The sequence below is a fragment of the Tripterygium wilfordii genome, chromosome 23, assembly GCF_013401445.1.
Source record: "Tripterygium wilfordii isolate XIE 37 chromosome 23, ASM1340144v1, whole genome shotgun sequence".
Classification (NCBI taxonomy): Eukaryota; Viridiplantae; Streptophyta; class Magnoliopsida; order Celastrales; family Celastraceae; genus Tripterygium; species Tripterygium wilfordii.
Window position 1 is genome coordinate 2276071 of NC_052254.1, and position 17032 is coordinate 2293102.

The window sequence follows — 17032 nt, forward strand, 5'->3', positions numbered from 1 at the left end:
AATTTTGTTGACCTTCCTTTGTTTCGAACATACCCAGATGGGTAGTTTTAAACTCGAACCATCAAGCCAGCAAAAAGTGATCAACATATTCACCATTGTCAAAAATAATACACACCACAAAACTCCGTTAATGATAGCATAATAATCACTCGATATCAACGGCACAAACTTCTAAGCTACAATGTACAAAATGCAGGCAGTACATGATCGTCCAGCCACGGGACAAGAGAGCAACCCAGCACAACAATGATACCCAATCATCAAGCAATGCCAGTAAAGTGAGAACTAGAGGTTAGAAGGGTTTGACAAATGCCAGCTCACTCGTCATATAGCTTTTGTAGCATTTACCAGAATTATCATTCAGTAACTTCCAATCATGATTCTGGAAGCGAATGAGCAGAAGCAAAAGGAGAGAAGCTTGCAGCTGAATCACTACAGCGCAGTGGGTTTGGCTGATAACCCGATGAACTGATTAAACTTGGTGAGGCATAGCTTGGGCTTCTAATATAGGGAGATATGTATCTGGAACTAGTTGGTATTAAAGATGGATAACCTGAAGAGTGTGGTGAAACGAAATGGGCATATTGGGATCTTTGAGAAGAAGCATTCCTAAGATCAACTGAGCTTCGGCTCACACTCACGGAAGGAGACTGAGGGTAGGATCTTAGAGACTGTTGAGCATATGGAGTGCTAGCAAGCGAATGAGTACGAGGAACTGAAAGAGGCATTGATGATGCTGGCACTGACGATGCTGGCAGTATTTGTATGGCTGATGATGATGCTAAAGAAGATCGAAAAGACGACAGTGCTGATGAAGCAACAGAAGCTGCGCTAGATGACAGCAATGGTGTGGATTCAGATGCTGGTGGATCACCCATTGCAGTCCTCGCATCACGCTTGCATACTGGGCAAAATGTTCTCCATGAGGTAAGCCAAGAATCCACACAGAAAGCATGAAATTCTGTACAAGGACACGAAAGTAACATATCAATATATATATATGCGAGGATGTGCTGTTATTGCGGAAAGATGCTCTCAATGCAATCTGTTGTTATCATTGTTTATATATTTCAGGATCATTCATTGCTATTCACAAATGATCTATTTATTCTTTAACTTCTCCAATAAAAAGTTAAAAACAACATCATGACTAGTTTCAAATTTATAATGCAATATTCATTACAATGCATGTTCTATCATCACAGTGTATCTCATGAGTACCAGTGTTGTCAGAGCCCTGCCTAGGTGCTCGGGCAATGTGAGGGCTAGGCAAGTTTTCCTCAGTGCAAAGCGCATCACCCCCAAATGTGTGCCAGGATGGTTCTTGGACTAATAAAATGTTTAGGCCAATTTTCACAAGGACTAAGTTGTTTCCTAAAGAACGCAGTTGCACTAGCCACTAGGCCTATGTAATAGATTTACACATTTAGTTTCCCTAGGCCCGCATATTAATATTTAATTCAAAACACAGCTTATTTAGATCTTCCAACCTTTTTAGTCTTTATTCTGAAACAAAATGTGTACAAAACCCAACAGAATAAAACCCGGGGGGGGGGGGGGGGGGACCTACGTGTGATAAACACTAGAGCTTTGCTGTTCTACTGAGGTAATGTTGGGACCAATGTGCCACAATACAAAAAAACAAGAAACATGTATTCAAACACTTGTGTTTAAACTTCTACCACTAAGATACAGCTGGAACAGCATGATTCCCACAGTTTTGGATTCAGTCAATGCCCAACACATTCTCAAGAAATGTGAAAGGCTCCAAGATCCACAGGTTGAGTTGGCAGCGACAAGAGTGTCCAAAGCAGAACCAAGATGGTCGACATTTAAACAAGTCCAAATATCACAGGCCATGCCCTCATAAACACTGCCCCATCCTATCTATGTAACAACTATTAAACACTATTTTTTCCTTGAAATGCATGCCTAAAAGCCAATCCACCAAAAAAAGAGTTATTAATATCAGTCGGCAAAGAAAACTTACTGTGACGGCATGGCAAAATCCTCAGCCTTTCCCCCACACTATAATCCTCAAGGCATATGGCACATGTCATTGAAGTACAGTTGTCTTCTACAACAGAAGCAAATATCTGACTTGGCATTGCTTTCACTAAACGGCTGCTCATTCCATGAAATTCCCGCGCGCGAGAAGCTTGAGGCCTTTCCCGTGAATCTTGTCTTGTCTGATGTCTGCGCACAAAGAAACACGTAGCCAGCACAGCAGACATTGCAAGGAGAGAAATAAAGGAGATTGCCATAATTGACCATGCTGAATTTCCAAAGCTCGGGATAATCCACAGCTCCATATCAGGTAAGCCAGCATAATTCTTGAGTATTTGGCCAGAAGCTCTGGAAACAAACACAGCATGTATTTTTACACCAGCTGGATTTCCTGCCACTGCATTTGTTTCATGGTTCAGGATAAAAGATTCTAAGAACGGTATAATATAAAGTTGACCATCTTTTAATCATGAGAGAAAAGTGAATGTAATGAGAATTGGACCGACTCAAAGCGCTCTAACACAGTAAAACATGTCCAGAAGAGGGAACTGAAACAAAATTTCCACATCTTATATTTAACGATACTCTTCACAAAGAAACATCAAGATCATTCTCGTAGCTCAAAAATCTTAAAGGTATCAATCGAAAATCTTTCAATCTCATAATAAATGGTGAGAAGGAATTCAAGGATGATTTGGTCAAGAAAACAAATATTCCAAAAGGCAATAATGGATTTCAATGTTCCTGAATGTCTATAAGATGGTTAGATTAAACTCGAGAACCAATGGGCTAAAAAAACATGTCCAATGATAAAATTCTAGTGTTGCAGTTGCAAAAGAGAATCAGAGGACAGATATAGGTTCTCAATGAAGTTAATAGTGGCAATACAAGATTTACTGTAATGTCAGGGCAGAGCTTGAGGTTGGTTTCAACCTTTCAGTAGAGAACCCTTCTGGCAGTATAACTTACAGAGGAAAAGACGCCTGTAACCTAAGGGGAGTTTTTGCTCTAAATGTGGTTTGGACTTACGGATCAAAACTAAAGAAACAAATCCTAGAAATTGAGGCCGAAAGTATTGAACTTAAGAGTTGCTTAGTGTTCTGAGGAAGAAGATGCAGGGCAAAAACCACTAACAAAATATATCATGAAATAATATGTATGACTAATGCCTCCTTAGAAAATTCAAAGAAGTTCTGAATTTTCTCCAAAACTGAGGAGAAGCTTCTCTTCAAATTAAGATTTGTTAAAACAGTCACACTGATATTCACCTCTCTTTTCTTTTTTGAATGGAAAAGAATTTTATTCAAGCACAAAGGGGGTGCAAGTGTGCAACCCAACAGATATTCACCTCTCAAGTGCCATGCAATTAACATCAATTATCTAATTCATCTTATTTTTCATACTAAATTTTCCCTTCTAAATGTAAGAAGAGATGAATAGCAGCAAACTCCAGAGGTATACAATTTTACCTTACAATATATCTAGTCATCTGTAGGGAACTAGTTATCTAACTAGTAAGATCTCATTCAATTAGCCACTATACATAGTCTGAGAAAAAAGATCAGTGGATTAGCAGGAAAAATATCCATATACAAACAGGCAACAGCACTACACAGAAAATCACATAAGAAAAGATAATTACTTGAAACCAAGACTCCATCATCTTCATTGTCATAGACAATAGCAGCTTTGAAACCTGCTTTCTGCGCTTTTCTCACTTTGTCTTCAAAACTACATCCTCCTCCTCTAACAATCAACACAAATGGTAAGCTAGTATTCAAAACTCGCTCAACTTTATTTGTCAACTCTGAGCATGCATCTAGCGGCTCTGCCAAGTGCAATACTCCACATTCACCAGACCCTTGAACCAGTGGAGCTGAGAAGAAAAACATGTTTAACAGTACACCCACATAAATACACAGAGACTGATAACTGCATGAGACGATTTTAGGCATACATAGCCATGCACAACAATTCAAAACAAAGATCACGCACTAACACATTCCAGTACTTCTCGGATTACATAGTTTTGATTACAAAAATCCTCAACTCTAAATTGAGCCTAATAACTGCAAATAACTAATTCTCCCAGTTTCCACAGTACTAACAAGAAGAAAAAAAAAATACAATTTCTTATCCACTTCAACCATATAACGTGTAATCAACAGGACCTCAATCAATTAAGCATGCTAAACTTTGTGAACTTTCTCAGTAACCAAACATAAAACCAATAGAAAGGGGAAAAAAACACAAAGTAAAGCAGAGTAAAAGGCAGCTAAGTGAACTCACAGAAATTAGCTTCGATGTCATCGAAAGACAAAGTAACATTGTTGCCAATCAAAACCACGGTCCCTGACACCATCCAAAGCCTATGAGCGAAAAGAAATACCACGAACACGAAACTCACACTCCTCATCTCCTCTTCCTCCACCAACCACCACAACCACTTACACAAACAACAACGATCCGAAGTTCCCGATCTCTCAGAAAATAAAGTAACCGCAAAAAACCTAACGTTCTAGAGAGATAATATGTAAGATGATAGAGACATCAGCTTCCATTCGAGACAGAAAGAACATGTAATTATTAATTTTCTGGAAGCAATTTTTGGGTTAGGGTTTTTTCCTCAAATAAACAGAGCCATTAAAAAGAAAAGTTTAATCGACTTTTTAACTTTTTATTTAATTTTGTTGTTTTTTTTTTAAGTATTTTATAAATAATAATATTAATTAATTAATTAATGCATGGAATTACATATTTCTGTAGAAAAAACAATTACGGACAAGTTCATGAAACACTGTTTTATACAGTATATGAATCACTGTTTTAGATCATGTTTATCCACCTTCAATATAATAATTTTCAATCCAATCAAAGAACATTAATAACAGGGATCCGAGTAGTTGGTATCCGAATTATTTCAGCGGTTGAGTTGTACATACGGGATTTTATGTGTATCATGTGGGATATGTGACGCTCACGAATTCACATGAATCTTGTGCATTTAACTTAGCAATGGGATAACTGAGAACCTAACTGCGGGGATTTTTATCATTTTTATCAAATAACTTAGCTAGTTACCCTCACATCTTATTTGAGAATTTTATTATAAAAAAAAAAACTGATTATGATAAATCCTCGATTTCACACTTTTTTTATTACATGAATTTAACCAATCAATCGATCAGTTATTAACGGTTTGATCAGTTTTTTCAATTATTCGATCGGTCCTCACTCACATATGTTTAACAATAACTGATCAATCGATCATTTTGACGGTCGATTCGATTTGATACGGTTTTTTTTGGACAGCCCTATATGGGAACATATATTTTATTATATTATTCATATGGTATGATTTTTGATTGACTTTATTTGATCACAAAATGTGAGCTCAATTATTTATGGTAAATTGTTTACGATAATGTTTTTATTTAATTATATGTATATTTGTCCAAATTCATGTTATCAAATAGACAATTGAAGAAACAAAAAAAAGGAGAATAATAAACAATAAAAAAAGGTTGACAATTAATTATCCTTTTTTTTTTGCCATGAAGGGGATTATTTGTAGTCGGTTTAGTAAGTTGGGCTTTGTGGAGTTTAATTATATAGTATTCTAGTAGGGTTCTCTATAATTTATTTTGTTTTAGTTAAGATCAAGAGTTGATCCGACGGCTAAAATAAAATTAGAAGTGAGAAACTATGATGGCCATCAGATCCTATAGATGGCTCCTAACCGTTGATGAAGGGACAAAATGGTCTGAAAATATATTCATTGGTTTGTTTTTTAAAATTATTCTAAAAATGCGGGAAGGGACAAAATGGTCATTCGACCACAAACCAAGTGCTTTTCAAGGGGAACTACTTACATCCCACGTCATCAAATCAGAATATGCCATTTGTATTCCTTATCCACATCAAATTGGCAAATGTGAAAAATTCTAACGTCGCTATCATTGTTGATAACAGTCAAAAAGAAATCACAGCATCTCATAAAACCGCGCTAACTCTGTCACTATGTGATCAATTTCCGTCACACGAGATAGGGGTCCAAGTCAGGGTGACAAAACTCCGTCGGATCTAAATTATAGAATTTATTTAATCTGGATTAAAATAAATTTAGACATAAGTTATATATCTGAAATATGAGTTCAAATACAAATTTTTTTATCCGATTTAAAATTGAGTATAGGTCTAAACATAGATCCTTGTTCAATTAGTCCGAATTTTAACTCGAATTAGATTATTATCCGATTTATTTGTTTAGATTTTAAACCAATCCAATTTTGACCAATTAAATATGTTTAAAATTCAATACGATTCAATTTGAATATGTAAATTTTTCGTAAATAGATGTTGTTGTCTGACTAGAAACCGATTTCTTTACCCTACCCGTCACGAACTATCGGACGGTACCGTTAGGTACACACCTCGCGTACGGTGGTAGGTGTGGACCAACCAAAACGAGACTCTTGGAAGCAATCTGGACACACTATATCTTCGTGGTCGATCGTATCCTTGTCGTTTTGTTGGTTTGGGCACATTTTCACTCTCTCAGTCTCTCTGTCTCTTCGTCCGAATCCTAGCTTTGCTTGAAGTTGTATTGTATGGCCGCCAATTCGAGTAGCGTTAGAGGGATCAGGAGCTTGGGGAAGCGAGTCGTGAACCAGATCTGCTCTAATCGCTCCATCGCTGCTTTGACCTCCAGGTTTCAACTTCTTCAAGCTCTTGAATATCTTTCTTTTTTTTCTTCTTTTGTGGTGTTTCTTCGGTGATTTTTTGAGCGATCTTGTTAGATATAGTTCTGTTTGATGACTGGTGCATATATCCTGATTTGTTCATTTCTTCACTTCCTGATTTTGGCGGTTTCCGAGAAAAGAAAGAGAGTAGTGACTGTAATCAATTTCCGGGAAAAAGATTTGCAGCTTCTTTGTAATGATTTGTTTCTTGAGATCTATCATATCTCTAACTGCAATTGTGATTGAATTTCCTAATTTGGACAAGGAGTGTAGAACAGATTGGATTAGACATCATCAACGCGTTTATTGCGTGTCGTTTAAATTGATTGGATGGATAAGGATTAAGGACAGTTCATAAACGGCAATATTGCACCGAGAATTCCCCAGTCCAATATGTGTAGCTCTAAACTTGGACCGTCAATACATTCTGCTCAATACTGACATAGATAAGACCGAGCCGAAATTCATGGAGAACGAGGCCAAAGCCCCACAAATGAGGGTTAATTCCACAAAGCCTTTATGGACATGCAAGGAAATAATGCCGAAAGTGTTAGGTGTGAGGGTTGAACTTGTGACCTCCGGCATTGACGAATGAGTTACTTCAATCAATTTCACATTTACTCCTTAGCACTTGAACCAGGACAAGGTTCGAGTCTCCTCCCACGCTAAAAGTCCTACATAGATTATGCCTTACTTTTAGATAAGTCCGGCTTGAATATGACCTTGCGTGGTTTCATATGTCCCTTGCTTTGTTTGCTTTTGCAACAATTAGCTTTTGCGTCTTGTATGCCAGACGGGTGAGAAGTTAGTAATCCCCAAAATGCTAAAATAATGGGAATCAAGAAACTCTTGAGTTTGTTGCAAGTTGTTTTCTGGTTTGTTTACATTGTACTCATGCAAGCTTATGTTCCAAGTTATAGTGTGCTGCTGCCCCAATCCCAATTCTCCTCCATGCTTTACAGCAACCTTATTTTATATATACTCAATATTTATTTCTGCTTACTTTTCTAAGAGTACAGTTACTCTTAAACATGTTGGGTACAGTTTTTTTTATCAATTCAGTGATAGAAAGATGAAATCCAGAACGGTTCTCAATTTTGTGAAAATCTCCATCCCCCCCCCCCCCCCCGGTTCACAGCTCTTTCTTCTTCTTTTTTGGGATGGGATACCTTTCTTTTATCAATCTGGGTATTATTTGCTGGAAGTAATCCATTGTTTCTCGCATGTCAAAAGCACTACACGATCAAATATTAGGATCTTTTACTATCTTATAAATTGATGGATGATAATAAAGATAGGAATCACAATGTTAATTAATGATTGTGAATGCAGGAGGACTGCTCACACGTCTGCGTATGACAAGAACTTTGAGGATCATGTTCGGCCTGCCGTAGTGCCGGATGAAGTGATCCAGCCTCAGTCCGACAAATACTGGGCGCCACACCCGAAAACTGGTGTGTTTGGTCCAATCACTGAGCACCATAAAGCCAGTGGCGAGGAACATGGTGGTCAGGACTCTGTTTTGGAGGAGAAAGCCTGGTTCCGCCCCACCAATATTGAAGACTTGGAGAAGCCTCACCACCATTGAAGTATTTATGCGCTTCCCACCTCTCTAAAATGTGTTTTGGCATAGCTTAAGTAATTATTATGCTAAGATCTTGAAATAAAGGTGCTTGTTATGTAGAAACCTACGAATCCCCCGGATACTAGATTGATGTTATTTAGGTTCGTGTGTTTGCTTTATTTCTGCTGTACTTTTGTTATGAAATACTTGAACATTGTTTCTCTGGCCTTGCTTGTCCACATAGATTTATGCTTTGGCTATATGTAGCTTTTATGTGTATAATATACCTATATATATATATATATATATCTGTGAACATGATGCTAATAGTTGGTACCTTCTTTAGCCTTGGAATCTAGTTTATTTCTGGACTGAATTTTTCACTCTTTGCAACCATTTAAGTTAAGCATAAAGAATACAGAACATGATCATCTAGATCCTCAATCCAGGCTAAGACCCTATTTTGTTAATTAGTTCCTAGCAAGTTGGTCATGCAACGATAGCGAAAAATTAATGAATTTCAAGATGATGCGACGCGGGTTATAGATTTTACCCCGTACACTCTTCAAAGGGTAAAACCTACAGATTCTCATGTCATAAAAAAATATTAATTAAATAGGGAGATTGGATTAAAAATAGAAATAATTAATTACATTATTTTCATGTTTATTTTTGAAGGGTTTTCCTCTTCACATCCGACATAAAAATATTGCAAAACAATGATGTGGGAGCTTTGTGAAATTTCTTCTATAGTGGGTGGCGACTAACTAGCTTTATTTTTAAGCCCAAAGGAAAAGTTGACTAGTCTTTGCCGGTCATATTCGTCTAACCTAGTTTTGACCTAGTTTTACATTATTTGTAATTGTTTCTCATGAATTTGCCTCTTCAATTATTTCAAGAATTGATTTTTTATTTAAATATGGGATGGGAGGGGCTCCAATTCCTGATTCCAATTCCGGTTTCAATTCTCCTTTAAAATTATGTTAAATCATGAATTAAAATGTGTGATTAAGTATTTTAACGTTCATATTGTTAGAATATAATTGATTTTGGGAAAAAAATTATAAATACTAAATTTTAAACCCTAAACCCTAAATCTTAATCTTTAAACCCCAAATATTAAAAATTAAGTTCTAAACCCTAAATTCTAAACCCTAAACACTATTAGAGAAGAATTGAAATCGGAATTTGAGCCCCTCGCATCCCAAATAATAATACAAGTTGGATCTAAAAGGGTAGATTCGACACGTATCTAAGTTGACTCAAGCTTTTGTTCTTGTGTTCACATTGAATCATATATATAAGAATTCCTATGATTCAAATACCGATAAGTTTTCTGAAGATTTCTGAACTGACAAAAACATTCTATTTGACTGGTCCAAAATATTTTATTTCTTTTTTATTTGATAGTCCATTTGGAAATGGTGAGACCCACAACCACTGTCCATTTTGTGAGTGCACCAGATAAAGTTTATCTGGTAAGTCTATCGGGTCTGTATACTACCTCATAAACTATGTATATCCGACAAACCTATGAAAAAATTAATGTGTGAGCTCATTACCTTCGGAGAGATTTTAGGGTTTAATTGAACCTGGATGGAAGAATATGACAAGCATACACCTCATCACCAAATCAACACTATCATTGACTATACCCTGAATATAATAGTTTAAAGTTTAGAGAATGATTATTTCAATTAGGGGACCTAATTTTGTCTTTACCAAATTTATGATCGTACGAAGACTCACCATTTAACTTGGCTCAAACAAATTGTAGTTCGTAATCAATCAAATTATAGTTTGTAATCGTAATTGAGAAAGTTGTAATCACATGTTTTTAACTCTATGTAAATCTTATGATCTTTGGATTACCTAACTCGTCCCAAATATTTGGTTATCATCATCATCCAAGTTTTCATCTAAGGAATTTCGAATTTGCTATATAAATTTATGAGAAAATCAACGTGAATCCAAATATGTTTCGCCCCAAATATTTTATCAGTGAATATTCAACTTAAATTCTCCAACTGAGAGGTTTCATTCTCAATCATAAACTCAACCACTCCTAATTTATTTTTATTTATTTTTTTTTTTTTTTAAAACTCAACCACTCCTAATTGGTTATTCTATATACACATTTTAGTATTAAGAGTTGAGACAAAACACTAAGAGTGTGTTTGGATTGAGGGATTTGGAGGGAAGGGAAGAGAAGGGAAAAGGAAGGAAGAGAAGGGAAGAGAATAGAAGGGAAAATACATTTACCTCTCTCATGTTTGGATAGATAAAAAAAAAAAAAAGTAGTTTAATTTACTAGTTTATCCTTATTTTTAATGTTTAAGTGTTATGTTCAAGGGTAAAATAGGTTTTAAACTTCTAAGTAACTTAATTAATAATCTCTTCCCTCCAAATGACTCCATTTTGGGAGGAAAGAATTTTGACAAAAATTTAATGAAATCTTCCTCTCAAATCCCCTCAAATCCCTCCCCTCAATTTTTTATAAACTATCCAAACAAAGGACTTGGAATGAAACTTTCTTTCTTTTCCCTTCCCTTCCCTCCAAATTCCTCAATCCAAACACACTCTAATGTATCAAATGCCGCCATCACAGGAAAAAAAAAATGTTTGTCCTCCAAAAATGTACTTCATTTTTCTTTGATTAGTCAAATGGAAGTTATTGAAGGTTTGGATATATTAAATCATCAACCTTATGAGCTTGAGATATGATGAGGTTTTATCCGGCGGCGACGTTCATCTTTTGGCCATTCTGATAAAGATTGCAAAGGATATGACTCAAGATTGCAACACATGTTTCATTCTCTAACGAGGTTTTAAGATAGTTTCTCATCGTGTTTTTGCTGTTCCAAGGCCCCTGTTTACCTCTTCAAATGAGTTTTATCTTTATTTTAGCTTGTTTGTGACATTTGTTATTGTTTTGGGTTAATAATTTGCTCTTGATTTAGGAGTGTTTTTATCTTGTAATGTTTCTCGAGGAGTTTCCTCGTCTATGTATTGCGGTTTGATGTTTTAATACAAATTTGTTTTATTCTTTAAAAAAATGCTCTTTTGCAGAAATTATCATAAAATAATAATTTTTCTTAATTTATTGAATCGGGTCATTAATGTCATACTATAGTTTGAATGCATTGCATCCAACACTATTTCTAGACCTTTAGGAACCCTCAACACTTACTGTTCTGGTCAAATAGTTGGCCAACCCACTCACATATTAGATAAACTCATGAAAATTTTAGAAAAGGAAAAACTCTCTTAAACAATAAATTTATTATTTTTAGATGTCTAAATTGCTAATTTAACTTTCGTAAAACGTTTCATAATAAAAAAAATATCAAAAGACAAAGTTATGTTCGAAATTGGACAAAAATGTGAAAAGTTATTTCATGGAAGGGAGTTGAATAATTCCACATCGTTGTACTCTATTTATTGTTTTTTGTTGTCTAATTTGCTAGTTTAGCTTTCATAAAATGTTTCGTACCAAAAGGATATAAAAAAAACAAGTTCTTTTTTTCTTCAAATTGGATAAAAATGTGAAAAATTCATTCATAGAGAGTGTTGAGCAATTGCAAACCATCAAAGTTGACCGTTGTACAATCTTTAGAAAGGAAAAATTGTCTTAAACTGTAAATTTTATAACAATAAGCTTGACTTAGTGGTAATTTTTTTTACCATTGCAAAGGCTCGATCCTCCTCCCTCATAAAATTACAAAAATTTATCAATAAAAAATAGTTTTTGGGAACAAAACCTAAACCTATGTTATACTTTAATTGCAATTATTTGGATTTAGAAACTCCGTACTGAGTTTACAATGTGAATACAATGATTTGAGACGTGTGTCACATCACACCATATTTTTTTTTTCTATTTTTAAAATTTATATGACTTTTTATTCACCATTATATGTGAGTTGTAGATTGTAGAAAATTGCGGAGCCCAAAAATTCTATTTATTTCCCATTTTATGGACGGTTATTCAATTGGTTAAGTGAGTACACATGACTCTCACGTGCTATTTTCTGTCAAATTAAGTGTTTATGTTAACAGTGACTCGAACTCGAGACCTATATGAAATACCACACGCATGAGTGTTATCTGAGTTATTTGTGGTTGTCGCAATAAATTACTGCTATAACTCAACTTGTAGATTTTAGATATGTATAGGACTTTAGAAATAAATAAATAGTATAATATAAATATCTAGAAACATTTATTTTCTGAAAATATAAAAAAAAAAGGGCAAAAAAAATATCTGTTTTCTTCCACCAAAAAAATTCCCAAAACCCCGAACCCTAGACCCACACTAAACCCTCTGCACACTAACTCACCCGACCACACCACCACCACAGCCCGTCCGTCGGTCTCAAAAAAAGGAAATAAAATAATTAAATCTGAAATTTCAGAGAAACTTCTTCCGCAATACTCTTATTATTAAGCAAAATATATTACGCACGGCACCGAAACACTAGTATTATCTCCGCCTCTCTCTCTAGGGTTTATTTTTGCTGAGTCAAAAATTCCCAATCCAGTCAAAATCTTATCACGTCTCTTCTCTGCGCCGATCGGGATTTTTAATCTGTGAAGTAAGTTTTTGTGTATTGATTTGATTTTGAGTGAGCTTGTCTGGAGTGATGACGAATGTTTCCTCGGATTTGTGTTTTGACGGTGCTGATGATGAGTGGGTTTGGCCCCCGGGTTTTCGGTTCCACCCGACGGACGAGGAGTTGGTTCTGTACTATCTGAAGAGGAAGATCTGTAGGAAGAAGCTGAAGCTGGATATAATCCGAGAGACTGATGTGTACAAATGGGATCCTGAAGAATTGCCAGGTATTTATACCTTTTCTCCTTTTTCTTTCTTCATAGATTGTGTTTTGTGGGGGATTTTTGGGGTCGTTGACTTCCTTTTTTTGTGGGTTATCGATTGCACTCGATTTGATTTGCATGATGATTAATTGCTTGTTAATGTATTTGTTGTGTTTATTGAATCGGTGAATTAGGTTTTACATTCGTGTTCTTAATTTTTGCTCGCGCGATCGAGAATAATTAGTTTCCTCTTATTTGGTGGGGATATAATGATCAAGCCAACTTGGGGCCTAATTGATTTAAAGTCGGTTTGTATTTCATGGTGTGAGATGGCTTCTTTGGGCCTGGGATTTTACTGGTATTTTTAGTTTTCTTTGTTTCCCCGCTGTAAGTTAATGTCAACAGTTTGTGTTAAATTTTGTTCTTGTTTGAGGTTATTGATTGGACAGAGATTAATGTGATTGACGTGTTTAGATGATCTGGTTGGCTACGAAATCGGCACAAATGAATCTTTCTGTGGCTGCTTGGTGTAGGTTAGTGGAGAAATTGGATTTGGTTGAAAGGTTTATTCAGTTATTTCTGATTTGAGGTTTTGTTTGGTTCTGTAGTATTTGCTTTGATAGGTTTGTTTTTAATTTTTTTTATCTGAGATTATTTAAATCTTTTGAGCTTACAGAAAGGGTTGAACTGAAGGATTTAACATTGGAATGGTGTATTTTGGTTTCCTTTTTCTTTTGAAGGCCTGTTTTGTTACTGGATTATCATTTTTTCTGACACTGATTTTCAGGGCAATCGATATTGAAAACTGGAGACCGGCTCTGGTTCTTTTTCAGTCCAAGGGATAGAAAGTATCCCAATGGAGCAAGATCAAATAGGGCAACTAGGCATGGCTATTGGAAAGCTACTGGAAAGGATCGCAACATTTCTTGCAACTCTCGCTCTGTTGGATTAAAGAAAACCCTTGTATTTTACAGGGGCCGTGCACCCAATGGTGAACGCACAGACTGGGTGATGCACGAGTACACATTGGATGAAGAGGAGCTCAAGAGATGCCAGAATGTAAAGGTATGTCATCTTGATAATTGATCCTTTTTTTAGAAGTTTTTTTATGCATACCTTTTCATTTTTAAATTAACATTTTCTATTTCAGGATTATTATGCACTGTACAAGGTATACAAAAAAAGTGGACCTGGTCCGAAGAATGGTGAACAGTATGGAGCGCCATTTAAAGAAGAAGACTGGAATAATGATGAATGCCAAGATGTCATTGACACTGTTAAGACAAGGGTTCCTGTTGAACAGCATAATGAGGTTGCTTCTGTTGATAATGTAAAAGTTAACGGTCATATTGAACCTTTAGCAATTAATCTTGAGGAGTTTATGAAGCAAATCATGGATGAACCTGATCTTCAGCAGCCACAAGATATTGATTATAACTATACACCATCCCAGGTTGGTACACTTGAAAAGTATCCTTTCTTATTTTCATCCCACACCACAGTGATATTTTACTTTATAGATTTGTGCTCTATTAACATGATAACTGCTGCGTTGTAGCACTTCAATTGGCTTGTTAGTATTAAACATGTCCTGTGTGGCTGACATTTGGTCCTTCTTGGCAAAATGGCTAAATTCATTATTTACATTGGTGAATCTTATATTCTTATTGATAAAAAGAGCATTACTCGAGTATTGGCAAAGAAAAATTGCATTATTGCATTTCATCTATGTTTCTTCAGTTGCATATGGTCATTCAGTTATTTTATTGTGCAATTATTAATCTATGTTATTTGATCTTACAGGTTGTTGTCGATGAAGAGACCCAAAGTACTTTCTTGGATCCATCCTTCACAGATGCTATCTTTTTACAGTCAGTCCCTGTTGCTGCTAGCAGCCGGCAGTTTGGCGAGCAGGCAAGCTTTGATGTTTCCCAGCAAGCTGCATATGGAATGCAAATACGTGAGGTACCTGAGGTGACATCTGCCCCTGGTGATGGTGGACGGGCACTTAGTGGCATAAATGAGGAAGACTTCCTGGAAATTGACGATCTCCTTAGTCCAGAGTCTACTTTCTCTAATGTTGAGAATCCGGTGCAGAATTTTCAGCTTGATGAGCTTGATGGATTGTGTGAGTTTGATCTGTTCCAGGATGCACAGATGTTCCTACGTGAAATGGGTCCTATTGATCATGAAACAGTCTCACATCCTTACATGAATTCCATGGGGGAGGATTATCAGTTGCCACTTCCTTGCGTGAGTGCAGATCAGAATCATCAAATCAGCAGTAATTTGTGGACACCTGACCATCACAATACCGATTTTGTTCATACAGTATCACATCAGGGTTCCCTCTCCGAACAAACGTCAGGTACTTGAACAATGAAGATTTACTAATAATGCATTTGGTCTTATACGACCAAGCTACTTCTTCACTGAGTTTTGTTATCTGTTTTGGACTAAATTGCTGTTCATCTTATCCCATTCACGTGGGGAACTGAGTTTTGTTATCTCTTTTGGACTCAATTGCTGTTCATCTTATCCCATTCATGTGGGGAGCTCTTGGTCAGATGAATGGTTTGGGTATGTGCAATTGATAGCAGTCTAATAATTAGCAATCTTGGTCGTGTTCAGGTGTTGTGGTTTCTGACCCTAGAAATCTGCCTACTGAAGTTAATGAAAATCAAGATGGCAATCAGGTGGGTGGTGCTACTACATGGTTGTCTTCTGCCTTATGGGCCTTTGTGGATTCAATACCTACTACTCCTGCATCAGCATCAGAAAGTCGATTGGTGAATCGGGCTTTCGAGCGAATGCCTAGCTTGAGCAGGCTGAGAAATAATGCCAAAATTTCAGTTGCTGTTGGTACCAGCGCTGGGGCTGTAAGAAGTGCCGGTGGAAAGAGGGGATTCTTCATCTTATGGATGGTTGGAGCCTTGTGTGCCATCTTATGGGTGTTAAAAGGAAGTGTTTAATGAGTCTTAGGGAGAAGCTTCTCCTAAATAACTTTTATCTATTGAGATGCACTAAATAATTAATTCAAATCTTTTAACCCCCTCCCAAAAATCATGTGGTGGTCATTTTTCCTGTTTGAATAGCAAGTGGAAAACTTAATTGTGATCAGCCATAACAATTCTAAATCATCGTCGAATATAAATTCAAAAGACTGGAATATTTCGATCTGAATGAATTTTAATTTTTGTCTAGAACAAAATAATATCATTAGATTCGTTATAATATTACACAGTTATGAAATTTTTAGATTCTTTAAAATTTTTTTGATGCACCCATCATATGCACAAATCCTCTCCGGTCCTTTGAGTAATATATTTAGGGGTGATAAAAAATCGATTATGAGTAGGATAACATCACGTGTTTATAAAATGTTTATATGTCTGAATTCTAATTTGGATTGAAATTCGGATATACTTAATTGACCAAATCCATATTAATTTAAATTCGGACAAATAAATCGAACAATAATATAATCTTGATTAGAGTTTAGACAAATAAATTGAACAACATTTATGTGTTAGACACGGACCCGATTTTAAATTTGACAAAAATTCAAACTTGATTTAATCCGGATAGAATAAATTCGATCATTCAGATCGGATAAAGCTTTGTCACCTCTAACAATATATTTTAGATAAAGATTTACTGGACTGGGAATGACACACTAACCACAATTACATAGCACCACATGGCAAAAAAGTCAACACGTGTCACAATCACTCTCCACATGGCACACACCCTGCTATTTCATCCTCTTAAAAGACCAAGTATTTTGGGTACACTATCAACCTTATTAACCGCAAACTGTTTTTGGCGCAAGAGAAATATAGACGTGACATGACTCGGGAGGGTCACGTGACAATCCGATGGGTGGTAGTAGTGTTTTGTTTGT

General features: G+C 36.0%; 3 protein-coding genes across 3 annotated transcripts; 2 read left to right on the forward strand and 1 right to left on the reverse strand.

The window, feature by feature from the left end:
- Positions 1 to 69: 69 nt before the first annotated feature.
- LOC119992882 (receptor homology region, transmembrane domain- and RING domain-containing protein 2-like) lies at positions 70 to 4636 on the reverse strand. Its single transcript, XM_038839695.1, has 4 exons — positions 4297 to 4636; positions 3650 to 3883; positions 1991 to 2404; positions 70 to 961 (listed from the first exon to the last, which is right to left on the reverse strand). The coding sequence occupies exons 1-4, from the start codon at positions 4421 to 4423 to the stop codon at positions 375 to 377; spliced, it is 1362 nt and encodes a 453-aa protein (XP_038695623.1). The 5' UTR covers positions 4424 to 4636; the 3' UTR covers positions 70 to 374.
- Positions 4637 to 6451: 1815 nt separating this feature from the next.
- LOC119992884 (late embryogenesis abundant protein At5g17165-like) lies at positions 6452 to 8575 on the forward strand. The gene is made up of 2 exons (XM_038839697.1): positions 6452 to 6718; positions 8082 to 8575. Exons 1-2 carry the CDS (start codon positions 6618 to 6620, stop codon positions 8335 to 8337), a joined length of 357 nt encoding a protein of 118 aa, XP_038695625.1. The 5' UTR covers positions 6452 to 6617; the 3' UTR covers positions 8338 to 8575.
- Positions 8576 to 12774: 4199 nt separating this feature from the next.
- Positions 12775 to 16307, forward strand: LOC119993198 (NAC domain-containing protein 17-like). Its single transcript, XM_038840210.1, has 5 exons — positions 12775 to 13152; positions 13916 to 14193; positions 14279 to 14581; positions 14932 to 15496; positions 15760 to 16307. Exons 1-5 carry the CDS (start codon positions 12957 to 12959, stop codon positions 16098 to 16100), a joined length of 1683 nt encoding a protein of 560 aa, XP_038696138.1. The 5' UTR covers positions 12775 to 12956; the 3' UTR covers positions 16101 to 16307.
- The last annotated feature ends 725 nt before the right edge of the window (positions 16308 to 17032 follow it).

Bases quoted from the DNA above. Each gene is read 5' to 3' on its own strand.
- LOC119992882 (XM_038839695.1), bottom strand. From the start codon at position 4,423: ATGAGGAGTGTGAGTTTCGTGTTCGTGGTATTTCTTTTCGCTCATAGG. The intron at 3,884-4,296 runs GTGAGTTCACTT...TTTTCTTCTCAG, and splicing joins TGACATCGAAGCTAATTTCT to CTCCACTGGTTCAAGGGTCT. The intron at 962-1,990 runs GTAAGTTTTCTT...GTCCTTGTACAG, and splicing joins GATTTTGCCATGCCGTCACA to AATTTCATGCTTTCTGTGTG.
- LOC119992884 (XM_038839697.1), top strand. From the start codon at position 6,618: ATGGCCGCCAATTCGAGTAGCGTTAGAGGGATCAGGAGCTTGGGGAAG. The intron at 6,719-8,081 runs GTTTCAACTTCT...TTGTGAATGCAG, and splicing joins ATCGCTGCTTTGACCTCCAG to GAGGACTGCTCACACGTCTG.
- LOC119993198 (XM_038840210.1), top strand. From the start codon at position 12,957: ATGACGAATGTTTCCTCGGATTTGTGTTTTGACGGTGCTGATGATGAG. The intron at 13,153-13,915 runs GTATTTATACCT...ACTGATTTTCAG, and splicing joins GGATCCTGAAGAATTGCCAG to GGCAATCGATATTGAAAACT. The intron at 14,194-14,278 runs GTATGTCATCTT...TTTCTATTTCAG, and splicing joins AGAGATGCCAGAATGTAAAG to GATTATTATGCACTGTACAA.